The sequence below is a fragment of the Staurois parvus genome, unplaced genomic scaffold (assembly GCF_062004578.1).
Source record: "Staurois parvus isolate SC_StPar_1 unplaced genomic scaffold, SC_StPar_1.0 ptg001108l, whole genome shotgun sequence".
In the NCBI taxonomy this organism is placed as follows: Eukaryota; Metazoa; Chordata; class Amphibia; order Anura; family Ranidae; genus Staurois; species Staurois parvus.
Window position 1 is genome coordinate 669723 of NW_028318904.1, and position 19728 is coordinate 689450.

Here is a 19728-nt window from a genome sequence, read left to right on the forward strand (position 1 = left end):
TGCCTAGGTGATGGTCCTGATGGACGCTTGATTTCCTGTTTGGGTGATGTTCCTAATGGATGCCTGATTTCCTATCTGGGTGATGTTCCTGATGGACACCTGATTTCCTGTCTCGGTGATGTTCCTGATTGACACTTGATTTCCTGTCTCGGTGATGTTCCTGATTGACACTTGATTTCCTGTCTGGCTGATGCTCCTGATAGACACCTGATTTCCTGTGTGGGTGATTGTCCTGATGGACACCTGATTTCCTGTCTGGGAGATGGTCCTGATGGACACCTGATTTCCTGTCTGGGTGATGTTCCTGACTGACACCTGATTCCCTGTCTGGGTGATGTTCCTGATGGATACCTGATTTCCTGTCTGGGTGATGTTCCTGACTGACACCTGATTTCCTGTCTGGGTGATGTTCCTGACTGACACCTGATTTCCTGTCTGGGTGATGGTCTTGATGGAAACCTAATTTCCTGTCTGGGTGATGGTCCAGATGGACACCTGATTTCCTGTCTGGGTGATGTTCCTGACTGACACCTGATTTCCTGTCGGGGTGATGGTCCTGATGGACACTTTATTTCCTGTCTGGGTGTTGTTTTTGACTGACACCTGATTTTCTGTCTGGGTCATGTTCCTGATGGACACCTGATTGCCTGTCTGGGTGATGGTCCTGATGGACACCTGATTTCCTGCCTGGGTGATGGTCCTGATGGACACCTGATTTCCTGTCTGGGTGATGGTCCTGATGGACACCTGATTTCCTGTCTGGGTGATGGTCCTGATGGACACTTTATTTCCTGTCTGGGTGATGTTCCTGATGGATACCTGATTTCCTGCCTGGGTGATGGTCCTGATGGACACCTGATTTCCTGTCTAGGTGATGTTCCTGATGGACACCTGATTTACTTTCTGGGTGATGTTCCTGATGGACACCTGATTTCCTGTCTGGGTGATGTTCCTGATGGACACTTTATTTCCTGTCTGGGTGATGTTCCTGATGGACATCTGATTTCCTGCCTAGGTGATGGTCCTGATGGACGCTTGATTTCCTGTTTGGGTGATGTTCCTAATGGATGCCTGATTTCCTATCTGGGTGATGTTCCTGATGGACACCTGATTTCCTGTCTCGGTGATGTTCCTGATGGACACTTGATTTCCTGTCTGGCTGATGCTCCTGATAGACACCTGATTTCCTGTGTGGGTGATTGTCCTGATGGACACCTGATTTCCTGTCTGGGAGATGTTCCTGACTGACACCTGATTTCCTGTCTGGGTGATGTTCCTGACTGACACCTGATTCCCTGTCTGGGTGATGTTCCTGATGGATACCTGATTTCCTGTCTGGGTGATGTTCCTGACTGACACCTGATTTCCTGTCTGGGTGATGTTCCTGACTGACACCTGATTTCCTGTCTGGGTGATGGTCTTGATGGAAACCTAATTTCCTGTCTGGGTGATGGTCCAGATGGACACCTGATTTCCTGTCTGGGTGATGTTCCTGACTGACACCTGATTTCCTGTCGGGGTGATGGTCCTGATGGACACTTTATTTCCTGTCTGGGTGTTGTTTTTGACTGACACCTGATTTTCTGTCTGGGTGATGTTCGCGATGGATACCGGATTTCCTGTGTGGATGATGCCCCTGATAAAAACTTGATTTCTTGTCTGGGTGAAATTACTGATAGACATTCTATTTACTGCTGTTCTGATAGACAACTGATTTTCTGGGTGATGGCCTAGAGGGAATCATGAGTCTGGGTGATGGCCTAGAGGGAATCATGAGTCTGGGTGATGGCCTAGAGGGAATCATGAGTCTGGGTGATGGCCTAGAGGGAATCATGAGTCTGGGTGATGGTCCTGTTCCATTTGGTGATAATTCTGACAGACACCTAAGCTCTTGTCCCGGTGATGGTTCTAAAAGACATCTGAGTTCCTGTTTGCATGATGGTTCTCCCAGGTACCTGAGGTCCTGACATAGTGATGAGCCTGTTGGACATCTGAGTTCCTGTCTCAGTGATGGTCCTGATGGACACTTGGATTTCTGCCTCGGTGGCGGTCCTGGCAGACCGTTCAATTCTCTAATGGTTAGTGGGGTCAGTTCAACGTCCATTATCAGTCACAGTAACCAGAATGTATTGGAGGGAAATTTTTTTCTTGAACAAACAAATTTTTAACAGTGAGTTTGGTTTTTGACCCCAACACAGCAGAGATCTCTCCTCCCCCCCCCACCCCACCCACCACACACACCTTTCCAAACCTAGAGAACCAGAGACAGGGGCTGCTGAAGCAGAAAAGAGTTAGGAGGACCACTCCAGACTGAATGTATCACAGCAAAAACCGCTTTTTTATGTTCTTTTAATAGACTATTCATTTGATTTATTGATCAGTTGATTTATGTATTTATGTATGTATGTATGTATGTGTGTATGTATGTATGTATGTATTTATGTATGTACAGTATTTATTTACTGATTTATGTATGTACTTATGAACTTGTGTATGTATTTATGTACTTGTGTGTGTATGTATGTATGCAATTATTTATGTATGTATGTATGTATGTATTTATTTATTTACTTATTTATGTATGTACTTATGAACTTGTGTATGTATTTATTTATGTATTTATGTACTTGTGTGTGTGTGTATGTATGTATGTAATTATTTATGTATGTATTTGTGTATGTAATTATTTATATATGTATGTATGTATTTGTGTATGTATGTGTGTATTTATTTTATTTATGTATGTATTTATTTGTGTTTGTATGTATGTATTTATGTATGTATGTATGTATTTATTTGTGTTTGTATGTATGTATTTATGTATGTATGTATGTATTTATTTGTGTTTGTATGTATGTATTTATGTATGTATGTATGTATTTATTTGTGTTTGTATGTATGTATTTATGTATGTATGGATGTATTTGTGTATGTATGTATTTATTTATTTATGTATGTGTTTGTATGTATTTATGTATGTATGTATGTATTTGTGTATGTATTTGTGTATGTAATTATTTATATATGTATGTATGTATTTGTGTATGTATGTATTTACTTATTTATTTATGTATTTGTGTTTGTATGTATTTATGTATGTATGTATGTATTTGTGTATGTATTTATTTATGTATGTACTTGTGTATATATGTATTTATTTGATTCTCTTTTAAAACTGTCATTCTGCTTTCAGTTCTCCAATTCTGTACATCGTCGTCCCTTGCCTGGCTGCGGTGCTCATTCTGGCAGCCTGCTCTTCCCTTCTTGTGTGGAGGAAGAATCGGAAACTTCAACGTAAGTAAAGGAGAATGATTGTAATTTCTGGTCGGTCATTTTCTGCCAAAGTGTCCTTTTCCTTCAGAGAGTGAGAGGTCCCCTTCTCTGCACCCTGGCTAAGGCAACGACCGTTTTGTTGCAGCTAAGAGATGATTTCTGATTGGTTAATGGTGATTGGTTGGTAGTTCATGTACCCATAAGGAAATGCCTGCTGCTGAATGCTGAAAATTTCCTTCAAATCCCGTCTGTGTTTTTTTTATTTTACAATGTGTGATCAGTTTTCCTTCTAAGTGTAGATGGGTGCAGCCATATTTGTTCATTACATAGGCATGTTGGGCTTCCTGCTCACTAGGGTAGAACTTTATTAATAAACATCCACTGATAACAGTGAACTCCCTATGCAGCCGGTTTAAGCACAAGCTGTTTGACGAGGATGCTGACTGCACTGCCTGTCATATCCAATTAGGGCAAGCAATTGGGTTGTTATAAAGATGGAACCCTCTGTGAGGAAAATAATGCCCATTAGTTTGGGTTCCAACACTGCGCGCATGACTCTGATCGGTAATTTATTGTTGTTGACTTTGTTTTACCTTCACTCGCTGTAACAGACGCATTTTCTTTTTTTTTTACAGGAAACCTTGAGATAGGAGGCGCTGGTGATTGGGTAAGCGTCGTATTGGGTTTAATGGGTGCAGGAATGATATGATTGGTTTGTCTTACCTTTTGGACCTTCAAAATGTCTCCAATGCTATGTTGGTTCATTCATACATCCTAGCTTGTAATATATCATGTAGATCTGGACTGCGGTATACAATCTGCTGAATCTGTGGCCCCCTCTTCAGAGACCTTCCTCATTCTGCAATGCCCCCGCCGCCACGAACAGCGAGTCCCCAGAACACCTATGGTTAAGTTAGCCTCATATTCATCTCTCCCACCCTTGGAGTCCAAACTCTCTACATTTTACTTCCATGGAGCTTTTCTGTCACCACCCTCCCTACAGCTCCATATACTGGGTACTGCTGTCCAGGGGTGGACTGACAACTCATGGGGCCCCCGGACAATAGGGGAACATGAGGCCCCTGTGTCCTCACCCACATTCAAACCACTCCCAAAACAAAGCCTCTGAAAGGTACCAGGGGCATCTCATGGGGCCCCCTACTGACCTTGGGCCCTCGGGCAGTGCCTGAGTGTCCGAATGGTCAGTCTGCCCCTGCTGCTGTCCCAGGGCACGAGATTAAAGGCCTCCTGTACACATGAACTCACCTAGTCTTTAAACTCTCCTGGCAGCAGAAAAACGCTAAACGTGGCACAAACGCATGTAAACGCAGGTACCACATTTAGCCACGTTTAGCACTTGGATGTTTATTCATTTGATTGGCCAGAGTAGCATTGACACAGAGAGACGCCGAAATGCTACACGTGTAATTGCAGCATTTGGCGTTTTTTGGCCGAAACGTTCCTCTCCTGAACTGCGATTATTCTGCATTGAGAAGAGGAACGCTTAACTGCCCATAAATTCTGGTAAAAGCCAATGTGTACATGGACAGATAGGCTTTTATCGAGTTCAGGGGCTTTGGCAAAAAAAATGCCCAAAGCCCCTAAACGCACATGTACATGAGGCCTGATACTGCTTGTTTTATCACCAGTGGTCACATCTTTGCCAGCTCTCTCACCCCTGACATCTGTCCATCTCCCTCACTTCCCAAGACCTGACTCCAAATGTCTTTCCTCGACTCCATTTTCTGCAGTCTTTCCCCAAGTTACTCTCCATCCATGGTTAGTCTAACCTAGTTCCTGCAGTAGCTACATCAACTTTCCACAGTCTCTCCTCCGAGATCTTTCCTGCCCTATTTCTGCAGTCTTTCTCCTCAGTTCCTGTAGTCTCTCCTCCCAGTTCCTGCAGTTTCTTCTTCCATTTCCCGTAGTCTCTCCTCCCAGTTCCTGCAGATTCTTCTCCCATTTCCTGTAGTCTCTCCTCCCAGTTCCTGCAGTTTCTTCTCCCATTTCCTGTAGTCTTTCCTACCATTTCCTGTAGTCTCTCCTCCCAGTTCCTGCAGATTATTGTCCCATTTCCTGTAGTCTATCCTCCCAGCTCCTGCAGATTCTTCTCCCATTTCCTGTAGTATCTCCTCCCAGTTCCTGTAGTCTCTCCTCCCAGTTCCTGCAGTTTCTTCTCCCATTTCCTACAGTCTCTCCTCCCGCTTCCTGCAGATTCTTCTCCCATTTCCTGTAGTCTCTCCTCCCGGTTCCTGCAGTTTATTCCCCCATTTCCTGTAGTCTCTCCTCCCAGTTCCTTCTCCAATTTCCTGTAGTCTCTCCTTCCAGTTCCTGCAGTTTCTTTTCCCATTTCTGTAGTCTTTCCTACCATTTCCTGTAGTCTCTCCTCCCAGATCCTTCAGATTCTTCTCCCATTTCCTGTAGTCTATCCTCCCAGTTCCTGCAGATTCTTCTCCCATTTCCTGTAGTATCTCTTCCCATTACCTGTAGTCTCTCCTCCCAGTTTCTGCAGTTTCTTCTCCCATTTCCTGTAGTCTCTCCTCCGAGTTCCTGCAGTTTCTTCTCCCATTTCCTGTAGTCTCTCCCCAGGGTTCACAAAGTCTTTTCTCTAGTTGCCGCTGTCTCTTCCAGTTCCTGCATAGTCCCCTCCAAGCTTTCTCAGTCCTTCCTACCAGTTCTTGCAGGTATTCCTCAGCATTCCCATAGTTTTCCCTCTTGTTCCTGCAGTCTATTCCCTGAGCTTCCTCAGTCTTGCCTCTCCTGCAGTCACTCTTCCTGTTTCCCGCAGTGTATTATTAATTCTAGCAGTCTCCCCAGTCACCACAGTCTCTCCTCCCGGTTCTTACATTCTCTTCTCCCATTCTACCAATCACTGCAGTCTGTCCCGGTCAGGGGTCAGGCTCGGAGACCAGTGGCTATAGCAGTAGAGAGGCTCCCACCTGGATAAGTAAACAAGCTTGAAGGCAGGTTGCTTACTGCAAGTTAGTCAGCTTTGGCTGCCCTGGGCTATGTTTGTGGATTTTCTGGTGTTCTGGCCTCCCATCTTGTGTGTTATAAAAGGGAGAGGGGTCCGGATCCCTGGGGGGATTACAGTAACAGACAAAGAGAGAGAAGAAGCGGTCTGCTAGGACTTGTTGTCCACTTCAGGGAATGACAAATCTTCGAGACACCAGCATATGGGATATCTCTCAAGAACCATGAACCAGGCAGAGACAGAAAATGCAGTTAAAATCACACCTTTAATGAAATAGCAAATATAACATAGATCAGGAAAATAGTGAAAACAGAAGCCGGGGTTTGGATGCCAGAGCAGGTAATCAGATGAGCCAGAGTCAGGAAACCAGAAGGCAGTGTAGTCAGGAGCTAAAAATCAGGAACAGGAATCAGAAAAGAAGTCAGCCAAACCGAGTTGTACACATGAACACACTGGAGATCAAAGACCATAAAAGGGCAGGGAGGAAATGAGCTAAGCTGCTAAAAAAAGAAAAAAGGTCTGGCTGTGGTCTGGCCTAATGAGGCAGGTAATGGCATCCAGGGGAGTCACTGTGGAGACAATGAGTGGCTGGTAATTAACCGACAGCTGAGCAGCTTCTGAACACTGAAGGAAAAGAGCTGCTTGTTAACCTCTTCACGCCGGCCGCACACAAATGTGTGGCCTCCTGGCGTCTGGGCCTAGACATCGAGTAGCTGCACATTTGCGTTCAATTAACAAAGAGCACGCACCCTGCACACTCCCAGCACAGATGTCTGCTACTCCCGGAAAGGTCCCGGTCTGCTCTTTTGATTGGGACCTTTCCCAGTCATGTGACCGTCATGACGATGCATCACGGCGGTCACATGATCCCTAACCCCCCCCCCCCCAGTCCACCCCGCCTTCCGGCTTCTGAAACTCTAAAAGGGCTGGGAGGCACCGGGGGGAAGGGGTTAAGTAGCAGGAGCCCAGCCCTGACAATATTGCCACTATGGACTTTGCCGATAAGGGTTCCACCTGTGCAGGTATGCGGGGGCAGCCATAGTTAGTGTTAGTTAGGAGATGAACTTTCTCCTGACATGCTGTTTTGTTGAGTTCCTTCAGTAAAGTTGTTTCACCCGCTTTATGCCTGGTCTGAAGTTATTCAAAGGGGTGCATGTTGGGTTTTGGTGTATTCCAAAGAACCCGGGTATATAAAGCACTATGCGGTATGAGTAACATCACTACAAGAGGTTAACTTGGCAAGACAAGGAAGAGGAGGTAGTTGTCATGAGTAACCCAAGGGAAGAACAAGCTACAAGCAACCAGTCATTAGACGTGGTACCTGGTAAGGTGACATGTCCTCCTGGTAGGCAGGGAGTCGATGCTCTGGCTCCCTCCCTAGCCGTCTGTCTCCCATAGTAGCCTGGAGAAGACTAGTATTTCAGAGATAAGGTCTGATCACGAGGTACAGGAAGGACGGAATTAATGAGCACGCATGTGGTCTGCACAATATGCTTGGCGGGACCCCATTCTATTATTGGGAGTGAGGTAACAGAGAATGCAGGACTGGTGGAACAGGCGTAGGCCCAGCACATCCCTTCTAATGCAAAACATACTGGCACAGTGTGCGGTAACATGGGACAAACTGCCTCTCAGAGGAACTCTAATCTCTAAGTCAGGGAACGGCCTTATTGTTTTATTCTCCACATGACTGCAGTCCCTGCCTGGTCCCAGGCATTTATAAGTGTGCTCCGCGTGAACCATACCTCCACGTGCATGGGTTCAGTAGGCCCCATCCACAACTTGGTCAACCTGGCGGATGGCGCAGGGTCTAAGCACTAACCAGTATTCACCAGAGTTCCTGATGGTGGGGATGGGTTTTGCTGTGTGTTAGTACCAGGTCATGGTCCTCAGGATCTCCCTACCAGGAAGTGAGCAAGCCAGGTGTAACGGAACTGACCCAGATTGCACTAGGGTATTTCCGTTAGACTCCCACTTCCCTGTCCGAACACCATCCACGGACACCACCGCTGACCATACAGGACGAGACAGCACCAGGCTTCTTAAGACAGGAAGTTGACTGCTTTATTTTAACACAAACACAAGATATATACACAGGGATGGGAAATACAACCAGGAACAGGAAACACATCAGCAGGCCGTCCCATCAGGGGGAAGGGCTGCCGGAAACACCCCCCACTAATCCAAGACACACAATAGAACAATGGGATACACCATATGGCAGTAGACAATACAGGAACACATACATCCCATAATATTTGGCTGGCAAGCAAGACACAATAGAACAATGGGATGAAGCACATGGCAGTGAACAATGAATAACCCCCACACCCCACCTATACATGTCTACACAATATCAGGACAGATCACCCTATACCCCTAACAGGCACAGGGTGTCTTACACATAAGAGGAACATGGGTAGATGATACAGGGGTCCCCCCACCCCCAAAAGTCACTCCCGTCACACCAGGGTCCAGTAGCAGACATAGCAGGCAGGGATCAAGCAGAACTGTAGTCAGTAAACAAGCCAAAGGTCAGTAGCTAGTGGTTGCAGGTTGGGATCAAGCGGAAGTGTAGTCGGGGAGTAAGCCAAAGGTCGGTAATGAGAAGTGGTAGAGGTGCGGCCGACAACAGGAATGACAAGAGTAAGATATTGACTGGAGAGAGCACAATAATCTGGCAAACAGGAAGTGCAAAGGCGTGGTTTAAATAAGACATTCGTGGGAGGAGCAAGGAGTTCATGGTTAAGGAAGAACAGGGTTCAAGGCAGGATCTTCCAATGAATTGCCCAGGGAGCTGTCCAGCACCTCAAGTGGTTTAGCAAGAAGAGACATGGCCAGACACAGCAGAGGTCGCAGGTTCAGACCATGATCTCTTCTTCCAGTTTCTGCCTTTTCTCATCCCGAGTACCTACATCCTTTCCCTCCATTTTTCAGTCTCTGCTTCCAGTTGCTGCATTCTTTCATCCAAGTCCCTACAGTTCCCAGAGTTTTTGCGTCAAGTTTTTACATTCTCTATCCCCATTCCCTCAATATCCACAATCTCTCCCTCCAGTTCCTCCAGTCTCCATCCCTTAGTGGCACAGTCTCTCCCACATGAACTGTCTCTTACCAGTGTCTGCAGTCGCTCTTCCTAGTTCCTACCTATTGTCTAAGATCATGCCCAATCTGGGATCTCTGATCTGGTGGATCCGTTTGCATAACTGTGCTTTTTCTTGCTGTCAAACAAATCACAGCAGGTGCAGCCAGAGGAGAAGATGAAATCCATCAGTGACAACGATCTGAGGAACAAAGAACTTGTATACAACGCATCTTCCCACATCTACCAGGAGATACCGGCTACTCAAGAGGTGAGACCCAACTCCTGACCAGTCATGGTATGAAGAGAGGTCCACAACAGTGACTGAGAATATACCGAAAATAAAACGACAAAGCAGTCTACTCTTCACTATTTGTAAAAACGAAGCACGTGCCGGTCTATGCAAGAATATAAGTACATCTGATATCTTACTGCTTTAGGGGGGGTGGCTGGGCAAGACTCGGTCCCTACAGGCAATACCTTCATTCAACAATTGCATGCTATCTTTAAGCAGAGCTGCCAAGTGTCCCAGTCCTGAGATTTTGTCCTGTAGTGCAATGGGGCCATTAGGGTTGGTGTCACCTGGTGTGGTAAACTATGGTGTCACCCCCCCTCAATAAGGGTGAAAGAGAGGGGGGTGAGAGGGAGCTGGAGGGGGTGAGAGAGAGGGAGTAAGAGATGGGGGGTGGAGAGAGGGAGTTGAGAAAGAGAGTGTGAGAGAGAGAGGGGGGTTAAGAGGAGAGGTGTGAGAGAGGGTGTTAGGGAGAGAGAGGGTAAAATAAAGAGGGGTTGATAAAGACAGAGTGGGGGATGAGAGAGGTGAAGGGGGGGGTGAGAGAGGGGGATAAGAGGGAGAGCTAAGAGAGAGAGAGAGGGAAGAGAGAGGGAGTTGGATAGGGGGTGAGACAGAGGGAGTAAGAGATAAGAGGGGTGAGAGATAGGGGTTGAGAGAGAGGGGGTGAGAGGGAGATGGGGTAAGAGAGAGAGGGGGTGAGAAAGAGGTGGTGGGGAGGTGAAAGAGAGAGGGGGTTAGAGGGAGAGGTAAAAATAGAGAGGGGGTGATAAAGAGAGGGGGGGTGAGAGAGAAAGGGGGTAAGAGAGAGAGCTAAGAGAGAGAGGCGGGATGAGAGAGAGGGGGGTGAGAGGGAGTTGGCATGGGGTGAGAGAAAGAGGGAGTAGGAGATAAGAGGGGTGAGAAATAGGGGTTGAGAGAGAGAGGGGGAGAGAGGTCGGTAAGGGGGGGAAAGAGAGAGAGAGAGAGAGAGCCTAGGGGACGCTTCCCTGGCTCTATTTGACAGTACCTGGATGCCGGGCACTAGTGATGCTACTGACACCCCACCCCCTCCACATTATGTTGTGTCTCGGCCTTGGGAGGAGGAGTATGATGGCTGAGCATGGTGGCCAGGGTGGAGGCGAAAGGGAGGACTGATGGCTTCTGGGGGGGCATAACTGAGATCTGCAGCACCCCCCTGATCTGGCAATGAGTCTCCCATGGAACCCCCTAATAGCTGCATCACTCTAGGGGTGCAGGGGTTGTGGATCACCCCCAGTGTCACCCCTCTGGTAGGTGTCACCTGGGTGCAGTCTGCACCCCCATAGCGGCACAGCCATTAGGAGGCCCCATGGGAGACTTTGCAGAGCGGTAGAGGGGTGCTGAGTGATGGAACGCTCTGTGTTCCAGGAACCAGGATTAAAGATGAAACGGTGCTTTTGTCATGCATCTGACACCGACAACAACAGGGCTGAGTTTATTCCAGTGACACCAATGAAGGGTCTTATTTTATTCCACTGACACTAACAGTTTCAGGGTTCCGGCATTCAGCCCCGCAGTTGTGACTGTCCAACAAAATGATCTGCTGCCCATACATGGATCCTTAGTAGAGACCAGCGGAATTTTGAGCCATGTATGGGCAGGGCAGTTTGTAGAGAAATCAGTCTACTGACCAACTTCTGTACTACCGATCTGTTGGTTTGTGGCCGCTCGATCGACGCTGCCGGCAATAGCTGGGGGATCTGATCAGTGTATTCTGAGTACAGAAGCTCAGCAGGAGGAGTTCCACATCTGCACCCTCAGGGTCAACCCTCTGGTCGAACAAACAACCAGAAAAATCACTAACAGGTTGCTCAACAGTATATTTCTTGTCAACAGCAGCGGCAGAACACTCATTTTATCTCACTGACACCAACGATGGGACTTATTTTATCTCACTGATACCAACGATGGGACATATTTTATCTCACTGACACCAACGATGGGACTTATTTTGTCTCACTGACACCAACGATGGGAATTATTGTATACCACTGACACCAAAGGTGGGACTTATGTTATCTCATTGACACCAATGATGGGACTTATTTTATCTCACTGACACCAACGAAGGGGTTTATTTTATTCCACTTGATGGGGATTATTTCCTTCCTCTGACACCAACAACAGGTCCTTTTTTATTTCAATGACAGCAATGATGGGGCAGATTTTATTCCACTGACACCAACAATTGGACTTATTTGATTTAACTGGTATCAAACATGGGGCAAATTGTATACTTCTGACACCAATGATAGGGCACATTTGATCACAGTGGGTCTATTTTATCACAATGACAGCAATGATGGGGCAGATTTTTTTCCACTGACACCAACCATGGGGTTTACTTTATCCCTGTGATGCCAATAATCAGGCTTATTTCATTTCAGTGACACCAATTATGGGACTTCTTTTATCTCATTGGCACCAACCATAGGGCTTATTTTATCCCACTGACACCAACGATGGGGTTTATTTGTCCCACAACATCAACACTGGGGCTTATTTTATCCCTTTGACACCAACCATGGGGCTTATTATATCCCTTTGACACCAATGATGGGGTTTATTTTATCCTACTGACACCAACCATGGGACCCATTTTACCTCACTGACACCAATAATGGGTGTTATTTTACCACACTGGCATCAACAACCAAACTTATTTTTTTCCACTGACACCAACAATGAGGCTTTTTTTATTTAACTGACCAACAACAGGACTTTTTTTTATTTCTATTGAAACCAACAATGTCAGGGATCCTGCATTCAGCAGTGCAGTTGAGGTGAAATAGTCTGCTGCCCTACAGCATAGTTCTGGCCTACAGCAGACACAGAGCAGCAATGCTGCTTTAGGCACATAGCAACTGAAAACCAATAGTTATTCTCCCCCCACTGATCCAATGATGGGACTTGTCTTGTGCCAATGACACCAACCATGGGGCTTAGTGTATTGAAGAATATACCAGGTGACACTTATCAATCTTTCCTTTTAGGATCCGGCTGAGGTCCTCCAGAATCCTCTGTACATCCCTTCTGGACACCCTTCTCAGAAGCAGCAGTCAGGGTCCCAGGGTGAGCCTCCAGAAGAGGGACAATACAGCCTCCTCCAACCTCCAGGCCAGCAGTGACGTCACCGTGTGGTGCGGATCAGAAGATATCATCATTATTTGGGATACATTTCAATGTTCTATAATTATCAGAACATGTCAGAATATTATCTCCAAGTTCTGCCATCTTTGTGCTTTTCTTTACTCGCACGTTTCTTGGGGTTTTTTTGTATTGTATGTTTAATAAAGAGTTCTGTGTACACAATGGCTGGCAATGGATTCCATTGTAATGGTACATTCAGGGACTGTGGTCCTCATACCACCTGCGAGACCATCTCCAATCAATGTAGATGGGATCCCGAGACTGACCAATATCTAAAGAGCTCCAGAGATGACACCACATGGGGCATGTTCTGGTAGGGTCTGACTTTAGATGTCTCTTCCTATCAGCACAAAATATCCTCCAAGAATGACTGGGTGAAATGATGGTTTTGGGCTGGGATCTCTGAGAGATGGCCGGCAACGGATTCTATTTTAGTGGTACTTTCAGGGACTGTGATCCTCATACCACCTGCCAGACCGTCTCCAATCAGTGTAGATGGGATCCCGAGACTGAACCACAGCTAAAGATCTCCAGAGATGACACCACATGGGGCATGTTCTGGTAGGGTCTGACTTTGGATGTCTCTTCCTATCAGCACAAAATATCCTCCAAGAATGACTGGATGAAATGATGGCTTTGGGCTGGGATCTCTGAGAGATGGCCAGCAACAGATTCCATTTTAGTGGTACATTCAGGGACTGTGGTCCTCATACCACCTGCTGGACCATCTCCAATCAGTGTAAATAGGATCCCGAGACTGAACCTCATCTAAAGAGTTCCAGAGACGACACTGCATGGGACACCTTCTGGTAGGTTCTTATCGGCACAAAATCTCCTCCGACAATGACTGGATGAAATTATGGTTTTGGTCTGGGATCTCTGAGAGATGGCCAGCAAAAGATTCCATTTTAGTGGTACATTCAGGGACTGTGGTCCTCAAACCACCTGCCGGACCCTGTCCAATCAGTGTAGATGGGATCCCGAGACTGACCCACATCTACAGAGCTCCAGAGATGACACCATATGGGGCACATTCTGGTAAGTTCTGACTTTGGATGTCTCTTTTTATCAGCACAAAATATCCTCCAAGAATGACTGGGTGAAATGATGGTTTTGGGCTGGGATCTCTGAGAGATGGCCGGCAATGGATTCCATTTTAGTGGTACATTCAGGGACTGTGGTCCTCATACCACCTGCCGGACTGTCTCCAATCAATGTAGATGCCAAGACTGACCCACATCTAAAGAGCTCCAGAGATGATACCACATGGGGCACATTCTGGTAGGTTCTGATTTTGCATGTCTCGTCCTATTAGCACAAAATATCCTCCAACAATGACTAGATGAAATGATGGTTGTTGAGCTACGATCTCTGAGAGATGGCCAGCAACAGATTCCATTTTAGTGGTACATTCAGAGACTGTGGTCCTCATACTACCTGTTGGACCATCTTCATCAGTGTAGATGGGATCCCGAGACTGAACCACATCTAAAGAGCTCCAGAGATGACACCACATGGGGCACGTTCTGGTAGGTTCTGACTTTGGATGTCTCTTCCTATTAGCACAAAATATCTTCCGAGAATGACTGGATGAAATGACGGTTTTGGGCTGGGATCTCTGAGAAATGGTCGGCAACAGATTCCATTTTAGTGGTACATTCAGAGACTGTGGTCCTCATACTATCTGTTGGACCATCTTCAATCAGTGTAGATGGGATCCCGAGACTGAACCACATCTAAAGAGCTCCAGAGATGACACCACATGGGGCACGTTCTGGTAGGTTCTGACTTTGGATGTCTCTTCCTATTAGCACAAAATATCTTCCGAGAATGACTGGATGAAATGACGGTTTTGGGCTGGGATCTCTGAGAAATGGTCGGCAACAGATTCCATTTTAGTGGTACATTCAGAGACTGTGGTCCTCATACTATCTGTTGGACCATCTTCAATCAGTGTAGATGTGATCCCGAGACTGAACCACATCTAAAGAGCTCCAGAGATGACACCACATGGGACACCTTACGGTGTTATCAGCACAAAATCTCCTCTGAGAATGACTGGATGAAATGATGGTTGTTGGGCTAGGATCTCTGAGAAATGGCTGGCAACAGATTCCATTTTAGTGGTACATTCAGGGACTGTGGTCATCAGCCTACCTGCTAGACCATCTTGTCAGGGCAGGAGCGGTGGCATGGACAGGCAGGCCTAATGGTAGGGTCACGCACCGACTGACGACAACCACCACCCACAGACCGGAGTCCCTCAGGGCGCGGAGTCTAAGCCCCAGGCTGCCTTTCACCAGGGCCCCTGATGGTGGGGATGGACTTGACACAGCCAGGGACCAGGTCACGGCCCCCGAGTAACCCCAGCTGCAGTAATGGCCGCTGCCAATGGCGTATAGCTGGTGGGAACCAGATAGGAAACGATAGCGTAGTCGGACAGGCCGGGTCGATAACAGCAGGACAGACAGTACAGAACGGTAGGCAAGAAGACACGGGTCACGAGCCGGGTTCAGCAACGGGAGGTCAGATAAAGGGATAAGGCTGAGAATAGTCTTAGTCAAAGCCGAGTCAGTTTCCAGGAGATCCAACGAGAGTAGAACAAGAGCTTACTGCAACACAATCATACAGGACACGAATGCAAAGAGCAAGTGCAGACAACAGGCTTAAATGTGATCAACCACACCCCTCTGGGGGATGGACCGCAGAGGCCTGAAAGCATAAAAGGCTCCCACAATGCTTTGCAGAAACCTAAGATGGATGCCAGCACATGGAGCAGCATAACCTCTGGGGAAAGGTAGGACCTTGACACATCTCCAATCAGTGTAAATGGGATCCCGAGACTGACCCACATCTAAAGAGCTCCAGAGATGACACCACATGGGGCACCTTCTGTTAGGTTCTTATCAGCACAAAATCTCCTCCAAGAATGACTGGATGAAATGATGGTTGTTGGGCTAAGATCTCAGAGAAATGGCCGGCAACAGATTCCATTTTAGTGGTACATTCAGGGACTGTGGTCCTCATACCACCTGCCGGACCGTCTCCAATCAGTGTAGATGGGATCCCGAGACTGAACCACATCTAAAGAGCTCCAGAGATGACACCACATGGGACACGTTACGGTTATCAGCACAAAATCTCCTCTGAGATTTTCTACAAACATTTCTAAACAGTAAAACACCAAGTGGGGCTCAGGGAATGCCGGGTGACAACTCTCACACATAATTGGCATAAGACTCCAATGAATTCTGGCAATTTCTTTTCTTAAAAAAAATTTAACCAAAATTTTAATCCAAACTTTTAACAATTCTTTAATGGAGGGAGGCCAAAGAAGTGATGTCATTGTTTTTTCTTAGCTAGGATTTCAAACAGTCAATGCTGAAATATGTGAAGACATGAACATGTTGGGTCCCAATGCTGTTTTAACAGTGGGGAACTGTCATTTGTGACAGGGGTAGCAGCGGAGAACTGTCATTTGTGACAGGGGTAGCAGCGGAGAACTGTCATTTGTGACAGGGGTAGCAGCGGAGAACTGTCATTTGTGACAGGGGTAGCAGCGGAGAACTGTCATTTGTGACAGGGGTAGCAGCGGAAGAGGATCATAGTAGCACGTCTTCCTTTCAGTGGGTTGTTGGGGACATTGTTTGCTGTGAATGATAATGGATCTACATTGATGGATGGCATGATTGATGTTGGATTTACATTGCAGGACTTTTTTTGGAGGGGGAGGTTTCTAATACTTTTGTCATCCCCCTGGCAACTTACCCTCTCACCGGCTTCCCGTTTCTTGGCCAGCCAGTCTGCATGCCTGGATAAGGGTCTGCTTTTCGTTTTAAAGGAAGACCTTTTTCCACTTCTTCTCTACTCAAAGTCCGCTGTGTGATAGCATTTTGCTGTGACGTGTTCATCAAAGGTTTGTTAGACCCCTGATGTCTCACCTGCCCTCCACTGAAGCTAACAGAGTGCAGGTCATACTTCATTAACTTCTTCTCTGGACAGGGAGAGTGACAACCAGAACAGGAAGTCACATCATGCACATCAGTCCTGTGTTCATTGTGGCTAAGAGAGGTCAGCAAACCCACATTCACTGGTCTCCCTCCTCTCCACCTAGGGACACCAACATGAGGGTCTTGGGTGTGCAGGTGGGACAGCAGAGCCCAGTAAATATGGTGGGGAGGTGGCTTTGGGGGGATGCACCACTGACAGTTTCTGGAACCGATCAGGCTGCTGTACAGTCACAGGATTGCATCCAAGTCAGCCTTCCAACCCTTCCTTATCTGTTATGAGGGTTTGTCTTTGATTCACATACTCACCTGTCTAGAAGATTCAGAATTGTTCGTGCTGCAATCCACTGTTCAGGTGTCACAACTCAGGTCCTGCACCACCTTCTTGGCCTTCCTCGTGATCATGAGCCGGCTGCCACTTCGGGTTTCAGGCAGCTAGCCCACGATGGTATACACCAGCTCCACCCAAGGCTGTGGCGTATCCCTACTCCTGAAGCCCCCTGGGATATGATATTGTGTAATCCCAGGAGGCTATGGGATAAGAGATCTATCGTGGCCAGGGAGGTGGGTCCATGTTATAAAAATAAATAAAGTCTGCAGTTTATATTGCAGGTTGGGAGGAAGGGGGGGCGAAAGTCACTTGGGAGGGTGAAGGTCCACTTTAAGTATCCTTGGCCTCTGCCACAGACCAGCTTAGGATGCTTCCGACCCTTGCCAGAACTCTTGACCTTAGATGGGCAACTACATGAATATAACTCTTCTTCAGCTCCAGCTTCCTTCCCCAAGCTGAGGACCTGGGAGACACATACTATATCTCTCTTGAGCTACACACTGTCCAAGAAGCAATCTAGGGAGAAGGACCACTGGACTCCTATCATCTCCAACCAAAGCTTGTGAGGCACCTTACTCATTCTTATACTCTTCAGGGAGAACCTCAAAAGGCAAGGACCTTCCAAGAAGGTCTTCCCAAATATTCACCCTCTTCCCAAGCCTACATCCTTACGATAAACCTCTGATTGATTGGCCAAGGCAGAATAGATATTCTTAACCCAATACAATGGGGTTGGTTTACTAAAACTGGAGAGTGCAAAATCTGGTGCAGCTCCGCACTGAAACCACGCTAGCTACAGCCTATCTGCAAATACCAGATTTGCTTGGGGATACTCCAATTCCACATAACATTCAGGGCCTCAATGCAAGGAACCATGAAGGGTGCCCCTGAACCCACCCCTCCTATAAAAAAAACATGGTTTTTGAGCAACAGTGGCACTTGCGGAGACTTGAGTAAGGAAACATTTTAACCCACTTCCCTACTCCTGTTTTGGGACCCTTTCCATCAGTTCTGGGGCCCTTTCCATCTGCACTACGGTCATTGCCACTGGTCCTGGGGCCCTTGCCACTGGTCCCTTACCACTGGTCTTGGGGGCCTTTCCAGTAGTCCCAGGACCCTTCCCACGGGTTCTAGGGCCTTTCTCTCTAAGCCCTGGGCTCTTTCCTGTGGACCCACTGATCCTGGAGCCCTTTACTCCCGTTGGGGGGGGGGTCCTTTATTATTGTAAACATCTCTGTTTCTAATTTCAGCTTTCTTCAAGGAAAGTTTTCCTTTTCCATCAGTCCTGTTGCCCTTTCCATCGGCACTGGGGCCCTTGCCTCTGGCCCCTTCCCACTGGTCCTGGGGCCCTTTCCTGTGGACTGGGGGTTCTTCCCACTAATCCTGAAGCCCTTCACTCCCATTGTGGGGTCCTTTATCATGGCAAACATCTCCATTTCTAATTTCAACTTTCCTGAAGGATAATGCTGGAATTAGCAATGGCGGCACACATGGGGACCATAGTAAGAAAGCAGTTTAACCTGCTCCCCTGCTCCTGTCTTGGGAACTTTTCCATCAGTCCTGGGGCCCTTTTCATTGGCACTGGGGCCCTTGCCTCTGGTCCCTTTTCACTGGTCCTGGGACCCTTTCTAATGGTCTTGAGGCACTTGAGGTCTTGAGCTCCACACATAAAATTCAACACACAGACTCTGAGAACGTTGTCCCATTGTTAATTGAGTCACCAATTGTTTCTGTCTGTTGGCTGGTCCTCCTGAAGGTTCCTACATGATGGGATTAGTCTGGTGTCAACTTTACCTTGTTACCTAATCAGCGTGGGATGTTTATCCCAAAGTGTAGTATTTGTTTTTATTGATCCTGTGGGGGCTTCCCCTATATCTGAAGTGATAGACTCAATTGGGACAGGGTCTTTTGGATGAGGACTGCAGGCTAGCCTCTTGCCTACTGACTATGAGCCTTGCCATTTGAGGTGGCTCTATTCTTTGGAAGGTGTGTGCCTGGGTGGGACCTTTTGGAGTAGTTTTACTTTGGATTCGAGTCCATGTCTCCCCAAAACACAGACTCTGAGAACTTTGTCCCATTGTTAATTGAGTAAATTGAGTCACCAATTGTTTCTGTCTGTTGGCTGGTCCTCCTGAAGGTTCCTACATGATGGGATTAGTCTGGTGTCAACTTTACCTTGTTACCTAATCAGCGTGGGATGTTTATCCCAATGTGTAGTATTTGTTTTTATTGATCCTGTGGGGGCTTCCCCTATATCTGAAGTGATAGACTCAATTGGGACAGGGTCTTTTGGATGGGGACTGCAGGCTAGCCTCTTGCCTACTGACTATGAGCCTTGCCATCTGAGGGGGCTCTATTCTTTGGAAGGTGTGTGCCTGGGGGGGGGGCTTTTGGAGTAGTTTTCAAGTCCATGTCTCCCTGAAACACACAAACTCTGAGAACTGGAGGACCTGGATACAGTCTTGGGGGACCTTTTGGAGTAGTTTTACTTTGGATTGGAGTCCATGTCTCCCCAAAACACACAGACTCTGAGAACTTTGTCCCATTGTTAATTGAGTCACCTATTATTTCTGTCTGTTGGCTGGTCCTTCTGAAGGTTCC

At 47.1% G+C, this 19728-nt stretch overlaps 1 protein-coding gene across 2 annotated transcripts in view; it reads left to right on the forward strand.

The window, feature by feature from the left end:
• Window positions 1-12951, forward strand: part of LOC149440238 (uncharacterized) — a 49640-nt gene extending 36689 nt beyond the window's left edge. For both annotated transcript variants that reach the window (XM_089658876.1, XM_089658877.1), the window contains 4 exons: window positions 3194-3294; window positions 3909-3940; window positions 9484-9597; window positions 12633-12951. In XM_089658876.1, the coding sequence (XP_089515002.1) occupies window positions 3194-3294; window positions 3909-3940; window positions 9484-9597; window positions 12633-12767 (382 nt within the window). In that variant the 3' untranslated portion in view covers window positions 12768-12951. The remainder of the gene's footprint in view (window positions 1-3193; window positions 3295-3908; window positions 3941-9483; window positions 9598-12632) is intronic.
• The last annotated feature ends 6777 nt before the right edge of the window (window positions 12952-19728 follow it).